Source organism: Lipotes vexillifer, unplaced genomic scaffold, assembly GCF_000442215.2.
Source record: "Lipotes vexillifer unplaced genomic scaffold, Lipotes_vexillifer_v1.1 scaffold2116, whole genome shotgun sequence".
Classification (NCBI taxonomy): domain Eukaryota; kingdom Metazoa; phylum Chordata; class Mammalia; order Artiodactyla; family Lipotidae; genus Lipotes; species Lipotes vexillifer.
This window is the reverse complement of record NW_006791713.1, coordinates 123,187-134,140: the sequence shown is the minus strand read 5'-3', so window position 1 is coordinate 134,140 and position 10,954 is coordinate 123,187. Positions and strand designations below refer to the sequence as shown.

At 49.2% G+C, this 10,954-nt stretch overlaps 1 protein-coding gene across 1 annotated transcript in view; it reads left to right on the top strand.

Moving 5' to 3' along the window:
* Window positions 1-10,954, top strand: part of FGF9 (fibroblast growth factor 9) — a 24,959-nt gene that overhangs the window by 2,600 nt on the left and 11,405 nt on the right. The window contains exon 2 of the mRNA XM_007464500.1: window positions 6,094-6,197. Coding sequence (XP_007464562.1) covers window positions 6,094-6,197 — 104 coding nt within the window. The remainder of the gene's footprint in view (window positions 1-6,093; window positions 6,198-10,954) is intronic.

The window sequence follows — 10,954 nt, the reverse complement described above, 5'->3', positions numbered from 1 at the left end:
TTTAACGCAGTCACCTTTCGTGTAGGACGTTCGCTATACGCAGCCGAGCCATTAGGAATCCGGTGTCTCCGCCACGGGGACAGAGGTGGATCCACCAGGGTGGATGGAGGGGACCGGGGACCGGAAAGCGGGGAGCCGAGAGGCGCGCTCTGGGGTCAGCCGGCAGGGACGCTGGCACGGTGGCTGAACAGAGACCGTAAAACAAAAACCCGGCCTCGGCACCCCACCTCCAACCCCGGAGGTGACACGTCCACTCCTTGTCCGCCCGGCGCTGCCGGCGGGCTGGTAGGCGCAGTGCTGGGTGGGAGGCCGGGCAGCGGAAGCCCGGCCGGGGGTGGGGTGGGGTGGGGGGGGGGGGGGTGGGGGCCCGGCCCGAGCTTGGGGGTCGGCCGGGAGCTGGCTGCGGGGGAGGGGCGCGCCCGGCGCTCGCCGCGCCCTCACCCGGGTTTGGATGCGGCTGAGTGGGTGGTGTGCGCAGTGGGGGCGGGGAAGGAGGGCGAGGCGGGAGGCTTATTTCAGCTTCCATCCGGTGGCAGGGAGGAGCGCCCCCGGGGTGACAGCAGTGCTGCGGTCTCCCGTTGCGGCAGGTCCCAATATTAGCAACCTCTGCAGCGCCGCGCGGCCGAGCCTCCCACCCTGCCTCCCGGCCCCGCCCGGGGCGCCGGAGGTGGCGGGCGGGCGCTAGGACCCGGGGCGGGGCTGCGGCCGTCGCACCTGGCGCTCCAGCCCCCGCCGCCCCGCCTCACCTTGGGCCCTCCCCCTCCCCCGCGTGCGCCCCCCTCCTCGCTCGCTGCGCTCTGGGGACTTCGAATGCACCCCCGGTTTCTCTTCCGAGTCCATAGGAAAGAGTAGCTGTGGGTAGGGGCGAGGGGGGTTTGCACCCTGATTAAAACAGAAGGTGCCTTTTCTACCTGAAACGGAAAGGCAGGAGGAAGCGTGCGGGGGGGGAAAATGACGTGCTACCCCCCGCAGCCGCAGGTGACCGCAGCTGCTGGCAAGCTTGGCGGTGGCACTGCGGCGGCGGTGCGGGTCGTTGGGGGGGGGGACCTTACTGCTGTCCCAGCAGGAGCCGCGCGGTGACAACTTAGGTGGGACCTAGAGGGAGCTCTTTGTTTTCCTTTCGGGGGTGCTGGCGTGGAGCTGAGGCCCAGCCTGGAGAAAGGGAACCGGTTATCTCTGGGTGATAGGCCAGGGGAGCCAGACGGTTCGTTTCCTTTTTTTTTTTTTTTTTTTTTTTCCTTTCTTTCCTTCTTGCCTTCTTCCTTTCTTTTCTTTTTTTTTTTTTTTTTCTTTCCCTCTTTAGAGCACTTGCTAGACGGAAAAAGTGAGCAGAAAATCAATTGAGGAAATGGTAATGTAGAATAATAAAAAAATGAGCGTGGGGCCTGATCCGTTATTTGACTTGGCACGAGGAGCCTGAGCGGGGTGACCCCGGCCTGGTGCTGAGATGCCTGCGTCCCTGCCGGGCGTCATCCGGCCCGAGTGCAGCTCCGCCAGGCCGCCTGCATCAGGACCGGGGCTCCCGGCTGGGGCTGCCGGGTCCAGGGGTCAGGTGGAGTTGTACCAGAGCGGAGAAACGTGATAACAGTGCGCTTGAAAAAGAAAGAGGTTCGAAAAAATCTTACTTCCAGGGTTTCGCACTTGAAACAATGCCGTTCTGGGTATCTGGCTCTTCAACATCTCAGTAAGGGAAAGGCTGCCTATTTAAGGAGCTGTTTTCAGGATAGGTTCAGATTCTCGAAAAATCGGTGGGGTTATGGCTCCCATTCAGCTAGTCATTTCCCACATGAACTCCGGGATTTGCTCAAGTTGCTGCAGACTCGGGCCTGCTGGGATTGGGGCTCTGAGCTGATTGATTTGGCAACCCTGGTGCGGGATTCTCGAGGCCAGCAGGGAGCTCTGTGTGTGGGGGGGCGGGCCGGTTAATCTATTTTCGAAAGCCTCGTGTCAGGCCTCTCTCCACAGCCTGCACACATTCTTGTCCTCTGAAGAATGCAGCTCTGTTAAGTGTTGGGGGCTTTTAGGCTGGAGGGTTGTTTAACACGGGCCAGAGTGGAGCTGCTTGGGCTGGCCCTCCCACTTCCCATGGCCAGCGTGGAGGTGAGGCCCATGCAGAGGGGCTCTTGGGAGCTGGGCCAGCTTTGGGGTCATGGTCCACGTGAACAGAGCTTGGGGGCTGAGCACTGCTACCTAGTGAGTCCGGGGTGAGGATGATGCTCTGCTGAGGTCATTTTCCTGCAGTGGTCACAGGAACTGACCTGGCCTCTTGCGGACCACAGATGACCATGAACCCCACCAGACCCTGTCAGGCTTTCTGGGCCCAGTGAGTGCATCCTCACTGGACCTGTTGCCTGCCGTGAAAGGGAATCGCCAGATGCCACTCGTCACTGACCTCATGCTTCCCAGGCCACTCCATCACTGCCCATTGCTGTGGCCCTTGTGACCTGCCTAAGAGAGATGGGCCACCCTGGGACACATGTGAGGGCCACACTTTAATCTCAGGCATAGCCCCACCATTCCCTCCCTCCCTTTCCTCCTCCTCCTCTTCCTCGCTCTTTCCTTCATTCCGCCCCTCTCCTGTGGATGGTGAAGCATGTCACCGTTCCTACACAGAAGCCTTCTCCTGGACTTTTCCTGAGCCTCACGCCCACGTGAACAGACGCTGGGGGAGCGGCCCCGCTCAGATCAGTGCGGCTGGGATCACTTGCTCGGCAGTGGCTCAGGCCCAGGGAGAGGTTAGCTGACCTGGTTGAGGTTCTAGAGTTCGTGGTGGACATGGTGGTAGCAGGCATGATAAGGATTGCAGTCTGCGGGGGGCGGGAGCTGGTTACCAGGTGGCCAGGGCTTTCTGGCCTTGCAGCTTCGGCCCCCTCTGCACGTGAGGGAACGGCTGTGACTCAGATGTTCTGAGTTTGGCTTGCCCTCGGATCGTGAGGTGGCCTCATAAAAAGCTGGGCTGCTCTTTCGAGGTCTCTGCTTCTCAAGGAGCTGTAGAGATAGGGGTGCTGGTTTGAGATGATGAAGCCTTTTCCACCTGGGGTCCCTAGATGTAGTTCCTTCTCATGTGGAGCACGCCTCGGAGGCTTGTCTCGGCCCGATTCCTTTTAGGAAGCCCCTTTGACTCTCCTGGTCCAGCCTGAGTGAGCCGCCCAGAGCGTACCCTGAACACCTGCCTCTCACCGCATTTCCCACATTGTTATTACATTTATCTGGTTATTTGTCCTTCCTCCCACTAGACAGGAAGCTCTTTGAGGGTGTAGGCTAGACCTTGTTCATCTTCATACCCTCAGCAAAGGGCATGGTGCTTGGCTTACGATACAGTCGCTCCTTAGTTGGCTGATTGAATGAGTGAGTGCATATCTTGCTGATGCCAGGAAGAGATAACAAGATAGATATCTTACTACCTTCATTTCCAAAATGTATAATAATCATTTCGGACCTTAAGTCCTTTAAAAAAAAAAAACCTATGTGCACAAAGAACAACGTGTGAATAGTCTGCACACACAGGTGCCCACCTTCCCAAGTTCTGTGTGATGAGAGCACGGTCCCAGGAGCTCATGTGCCCCTCACTTCCTCTGCTTCTAGTCCTGTGCGCTGGGCCTGCAGAGTCTCACCTGGGTAACATCTTCCAGTCACTAGTGAGGGAATAACTATATAAAAGTGGTACAGAAATCACGGATCCGTGAGAAAAGGTAAAAGTGATGGGAAGGTGTACCTAGGCAGTAAGGACCTAGGCTTTGGAGTCTGATTGCTTGGGGGCAAGTTATCCTTGAACCTAGTGTCCCCACGTGTCATCTGGAGATTAGCGTATGGTAATGCCTAGGGCTGTTCTGAGGGCTGAATGACATCAGGCCTCTCACTGGGCACAGACTAGATGCTCGAGGAGTCCAGTAGTTACGATTGTCGCTGTTGATATTACTTCTGATGTTCCGCTGACCAGCCAGTTACATGGTTTTGCGAGATCACATGCACTTATGTTTTTCTTAGGTCTGATGGGCAGTGTCAGTTAATAGTCTCAGAGCTGCCTCCTGCTTAGGGAAAAGAGAAAGATCATCAGATACCCTCTTAGAAGGTGCAAGTATTGTTTATTTTAGTTTTATGACTTTCAGTTTTATTGACATGGTGTATTAAATCGGTCAGATGCAAAGGGGCCAAATGTTTTCATTTTACAATGAAAATTGGACATTAATGAATTCCTTATACTATTTCAGGATAACAATGACTTATATTGTGTGTTTTCAGGTAGCTAAGAAGAGATTCACATGTGTGTGACTCCTATAGTAATAAAATGCTACAATGTAAGTTATTTTTAATCATAAGAATTAGACGTAGTATAATGAAATAAAATGATTCATCCGTAAGGGCGTGTGCATCTCACAAGAAATGACTCTCATGGAACTACTGCCTTATTTGTCTTTCCATTTGGTTTGTGAGGTAGGGATGGCTGGTAATGAACTTATTTCACATGTATTTCTCACTAGAGAGTCACAGGTTATCAGGTCCAGAACTCAGTTGGTAACTTCTCTTTATATTTATTCACACCCTGTTTCACATTCTGTTAAAATACATAGATTTGCAGGTCCAGATAGACATTCTGGAAACTGTAAGCTCAAAATATTTGTTGCGTTTTGTGCTTACAACAGAATTAGGAATACCTCTTTATAAGAAATCTCTTTCCGATCTTTCCCTTTGTCCATCACCTTGGAACCTTTGCTTTATTAGATTTATGTAGTTCACATTTTCTTGTGATTGCAACACAGTCTGTTTTGTGAGAGTTGCAAAATTAATTGTTTAAAAATACATGTAAGTGCTTTTCTGTGAGTCACATGAGACTGACTCTAGCCCAGGGTTACCCTTAGTTTCTTTCTAAACTCTTAAATGTAAGTAAATTTTTTAATATTCGGAGATATTTTTAGAACAACTCAGTATTTGGTATGTGTTAATACAAGGTTTACACAAAGTGTAGCACTTGAAGACAAAATGGAAAAAATGGCTGAGCATGAGTGATATTAGCATCGGCCCAATATATCATTGGGTAACCATGTTAAAACAACGATATGGTTATAGAACCTGGAACTGCTGTGGTATGACCACAAAATTCTGGGTTTATGCCCAGCTTACGTATTGTTATTCTTTTTTGTGTGTGTGTGATATGTGGGCCTCTCACTGTTGTGGCCTCTCCCGTCGCGGAGCACAGGCTCCAGACACGCAGGCTCAGCGGCCATGGCTCACGGGCCCAGCCGCTCCGTGGCACGTGGGATCTTCCCGGACCGGGGCACGAACCCGTGTCCCCTGCATTGGCAGGTGGACTCTCAACCACTGCGCCACCAGGGAAGCCCGGTATTGTTATTCTTAGTGAGGTAAGCCAGGTGAAAGAAGGAAATAAAAGTTGATTTGATTTTGGGATATAGTATTCCATGCCTATTTTAAATCAAGAGCATTTTTGGAATCAGCATTTTTTCCCCCCAGAATATTGTGTTATCTTAATTGCTTAACTATCTCTTTGGGGCTTAGATAAGCACCTTGAAAAATCAATACTTTGTTTAAGCAGAAATATTTGGGATATGTGTGGGCTTTTTAGTTTTCCAGATGGAGCTCAATACAGTTATACAATAGAGAGCTGGATAACTTTCGGTATAAACCAAACAAGTCTTTGGTTGGCATCTCCTATTCTTATGAGGGGCATAGACCCTTCTCTGAATAGAATTTTGTTTTTCCAATCCATGGCCATACACAGATACTTAATTTCACATTTTTAAAGTGGAAGTAAGTTTTCTCATACATTATACTCCTTTAAGTTAATTAGAACACGTGCATTGGTTTACTGACATGTCACTTCTCACCATATCTATGTAAATGCTATCTTTTTTACTTAAAAAATATTTTGTTATGTGTCGTGTTGGTAAGTATTTTTGTCTCGTTACTGTAAGATAAAATTTAGTTGAAAAATCAATTCTTTGGGGCAGTGCTTTTAAGAGAAGACACTTCTCGAGTGAAGGTGCAGCCTTCCTCTTAGATGCTCCCAGGGATGTGGACGCTCCAGGGGAGATGCTCTGTGCTCTGACCTGTCTCCCTCTGCTGTTGGTCTCACAGGCATCCTGGAGTTTATCAGTATAGCGGTGGGCCTGGTCAGCATTCGAGGCGTGGACAGCGGACTCTACCTCGGCATGAATGAGAAAGGGGAGCTGTACGGATCAGTAAGTACCGTGAGAGACCTTGCCAGCCTTCCTGACTCGCGTTTGCTGGAAACTGCTGTTTCTCTAGCTCATAAATAGAAATGAAACAGTGGTGGGAAGGGGAGTGTAGCTTTTCACTTTTTGAAGAAAACCACTTCATTCTTATTAATAGATATCAGCCCTGGATCTTCGCGAGACCAAAGTTTCTAAGCAAATGCTTTATTTATATGCCAAGCCATTTTCATTGTCAAGGAAATAAAAAATTCACAACTGTGAAAAATCCCATCTTCTTGTATTGAATGGGAGTTATTTTTGAAACGAATTGAAATGATCTTCCAAGCTTTGCCAAGCATTGTAATTAAAACTAGAAATAGACCATGCAGTGAGTATAAACCCTTTCTCTGAGCTGCATAAAATTTTTATTATGTAGAGAGAGAAGGGAGATGGAAATTATTGTTAGATATTCTTGTATGTGAATAAGAATATAAAAATATAATAATTATTTGCAAGTGTTATGAGTTTCTTCTTTCCCCTGTCTCACTTCCCATCTCCACTGGGTCGTAAGCTCTTTGGGTGAGTCAATGAAGAGCGCTCACTGTAGCCCCGCCAGGCACCGTTCTAGGTGCCAGGGTTGGGGGGGCAGAAATGAACGAGAGTCCCTGGCTTCTGCTTTGAGAGGAGGGGCAGACTTTGTATCTCTTTACTGCACAGTAGGAACTTGATACATTTTTGCTAAAGGTATGAGTGTGAATACTAGGTTATCAGTTACTGTATATAACTGGAGTTTTCAACAAAAGATTTGTAGTGAAGTCAGCCTTCAGTTTCTTGTTGCCATTATTGGTGGTCAAATGGGGATTTAATCCATATTATCTGCAATATGAGAACTTTGGCTAGAATCTACAAAAAGTTGAAAATTAAAAGACGCTCAGAATGGGAGAAGTTCTGGAGTCCTCTGTTGGCAGAAATGAAGGGCATTTTTATGTAGATTTTAATCCATATACTAGTAAACACACACACACACACACACACACACACACACACACACACAAGGGTTGGGAGTAGTATCCAACTTTTACTCAGAAACTCCAGGAGACAATAAATGGTATAGTTTGAATATAACACCCACCATTTTTCATGCCACAAGGATGGTTTATCTGCTTTGGTAAAATTTCAACGTAAGATGATTGATTTTGTTAGACATTTGTCTTTTTAAAAAAGTGCGTCCTTGAGAGAATGGATTATTTTAAAATAGGTTTTTAAGCATAGGGTTGAGTTTAGTTTTTTAAACACAGTTCTTGGTCTAGATGAAGTTATTTACTTCCTAAATTATCTTCGTCAACACTTTTAAGTGCAAAGATTCAAGATGTAAGGAAGCTTTTAGATTTTTAGATGTCCTCTCCCCGAACCACGCTGCTGGTCCGCTTTGCTGTGTCGCCTCTGTCCCTGTCCCTGTGTAGGCCGCGTCTGCCTCGTTGCTCTCCTGCGGACACTTGCGGGCTGCTGGGCCGCGCGGCCAGGTCCCCTCCCCGCGCCCGGCCATCCCCTCCCCCCTGTGCCCGCGGAGGCAGCCTTCTTTCTTTCAGATTCCGTGAAGATGCTGCCTTTTCTGCAAAACCTTACCTACACCCCTACCTCGGACCCTAGTTTCTGGTCAGCATTTCTTGTGTTGTCCTCTGGGCCCCGGGGATGCTTTGTTTGTGTTTCCGTCATCACGCGAGGAATGTACACTTCCAGTGTGGCCGTGTGGCCATGTCCCCAGCGTGTCGAGGGCCTGGGCTGCAGCTTTCTTTTGAATATTGCCCCCCACCCCCGCCCTGCCACAGCCCGAGCCCCGCACGTGTTGGGTTGAAGACGATTGAAATCGTGGTTCATTCGTGGCTTCACTGGCCCTGGAGGTGCAGCCCTTGAGGTCAGCGTGTCCCTAGGGCCCTGCTGGAGGGCGGAGTCCCTCCCTGCCACCCTCGTGCTGAGCTGGGCTGTAACGCGTTGTCCGAATGTCCAGCCCCAGGGGGCGTGGCCGAGTCTGGAGAAGGTGGTGTCTGGGGGAGAATGGGGACGGACGTCAGGACATCAGTGGGTGCCCTGCCTGTTCCTCCCATCCGCGAAACCAAGGGCTGGACTTAGGTGGCCCGAATGGCTCCTGCTCTGGATATCAGGACTCTGCGGGCTTCGCTCCTGAGTCTTGCCTGCCTGGCCCACGGGGTGCTCTACGCGCATGATGTTATGCAGCAGGACCATCTGTTCCCAGCAGCCGGCCTGGCTTGCCCGTGGTCCGTACCTCATGCAGGTGTGCGGAGGCATGGGGGGAGACAATCTCCTCGGTGGCCAGGAGTCACTTTCCACTGCGTTTGTGCTTGTCATCCTGGCGTGGCAGTGAGAATGGGGGGGCACCCACATGTCCCCTTTTTATCCTGATGAGGTGGAGAGAAGGAAAGAGAGAAACAGGCAACGATACTGTTATTAAATACGCTGGAAACTAGCCCGAGGAGTTTGCTTGTATGAAGCTGTGTGAAGCTCCGTAAAGTGGAAACGGTGTGTTTCTAAACATTGGAGAAAACTTGAAAAGTCTGACCTCATTGGGAAAGAAGGTAAATAGATTTGGGGAAATAGCCATCACTTTTATAAAGTAAGTGAATGTGCAAATGTAGCAAAAATTAATCTAAAATGTATTTTGGGATTATTTTTCTCTCTTCATCTATGTAGATCTTTTGTTTCCAAGTTTACATTAGGATTAGATCTAAAAGGCCAGAGGTGAATGGGGTAATATTTCTTCAGAAAAATATGTGGGATTGTGACATCCTATTAGATTGTGGAAATAGGAAAAACTCTACTGCTGATGTGTATCATTATATGATTTAAGGAAAACCTGAGTTGTTCTACTTCTGGGATGGAGTTTGATTATTGTATCCGTGCGTTCATTCATCCATGCCTCCATTCATTTGCTCATTTGTTCACAAACATTTGTACCTACTATGTGCCCAGCATTGTGCTAAGTGCATGACAGTGCAACAAATATCTCAAAATCTGGTAGGAGAGATACAAATAATTCAGTGCCATGTGAAATGCACTGTATTAGAGGAATCACAAGTACCTTGGGAGTCCAGAAGAGTGTTTAAATAACTGCTTGGGGAAATTGGATGGTAGCACCTAATTGGGTCTTGAGGGATGAATAGGAGTCTCCGAAAAGGGAGGGCAGACAAGGAAGGGCACATAATGTTTCAAATGTAAAGATTAGAATATCCTGCCTGGGTGAAATTTAGGGAGGATATTAGATCTCTCACATACACACTCATTTGGGTGCACACTTAGGTAGAGGAGACTAGAAGTAAGGCTCAGTTACTTTTAGGGTCTTAATTATCTGAGTATCATCAAGATACTTCAGTGTGTGAAGAATAATTGACTGTAATAAATATCTCTTTAAAAAAGAATGCCTTGAAAAAAAATTAATCTGTTTCAAGGAGCCTGCATTTAATGAGAGATATTGACCTATTCATTAAAAAAAGGTAGCACAATCACTAAAATTGTAATGATACAGGAAAGCAAGCGTGGGATCTGTAAACGTGGTGAAAAGGATGACATGGATTTCTGGTTTGTATCCCTTTTAGCACTTACTGTATTCTGTGCAGAGTTTTCATTCCCCGTTGGTCTTTCCTGCTGGATTAAGTTCTTAGGAGCCAGACTCTGTCTTTACAGTCTGTATGTTTCCTGAAGGCCTGCTCTGCATGAGCATTTGGCACGTAGGGTTTGTCACCCCAGCTATTCAGCCGGTCATGCCCTCGTGGACAGCGCTACGCAGGATGTCGCTGCTCACCTGACCGTCCTGGACTTCCACAGGCGGGACCCTGCTTAACTGTCACGGCTGAAGGGTAGGGGGTGGGGTGACTTGCTCCGGGGCTGGAGCTCGGGGGCCGGTGGGCCAGAGCGAGGACTCAGACCAGCTCTAGGGGGCCTGGCCACTGCACTGACAGAGGTGTTGCTGTTTGTTGTTCCGTTTCCAGAGACACAGCTGGGCCTGATTCGGTTTCTGTGAGTCCGTGTAATCAGTAACCAAGGTGTGATGCATTTGGACTGTGTTTCCAGTGCACAGGAACTTAAAAAAGCCCAAAGCATTGGGGCAGTTGTGGACTGGGTGGACGTGTGTGAGCCAGAGCAGTCCCTTGTGTGCGGTGTTTCCACGTGTGCGGTGTTTCCACAGTGGGCGCAGCAGCAGGGGGCCCAGGATGAAGGAGTGTGTCTGCCTCTGTAAGAGGAAAACGATGAAGTGTGTCAGATCCTCAGAACCCCCTTTGCCTTAGATAATTTTTATTATCTTATTTGAATATGTATAAACACGAACCCCTTATGCCTCTTTGGCAACTGCAATTCAAAACATATTTATATTAAAATTCACACTGGACTATAAGACCAGTAGACTCTGAAGCAGCAGGGTGGGTCTGATGTGATGGCTGAGATGCTGCCTCAGTGTCCGGGCTTTGAGCTTGGCACACCGGTCCCCCAGGGCTTCTGGGGGAGGAGGTCCTCCCCCCGTGTCTTCCGGTGCGAATTACTGGGAAGCCAGGTGTCACCTGACCTTCACCGACGTTCCAAGGATGTCGTTTCTCTTCCCGGTAGCCCTGATGGTGAGAGTTGTACTGCTTAGCGCTGAAGGTAACTTTAGACACACGCACATTCTTGGGCGGCAGTATGTGGTTATGCGCGGTCATCTGGAAGGTCTAGAGTGGCCTTAAAATGACCCCTTTACTTTTTCATGAAATGAAGGGTCAGAGAAAACGCTCTTC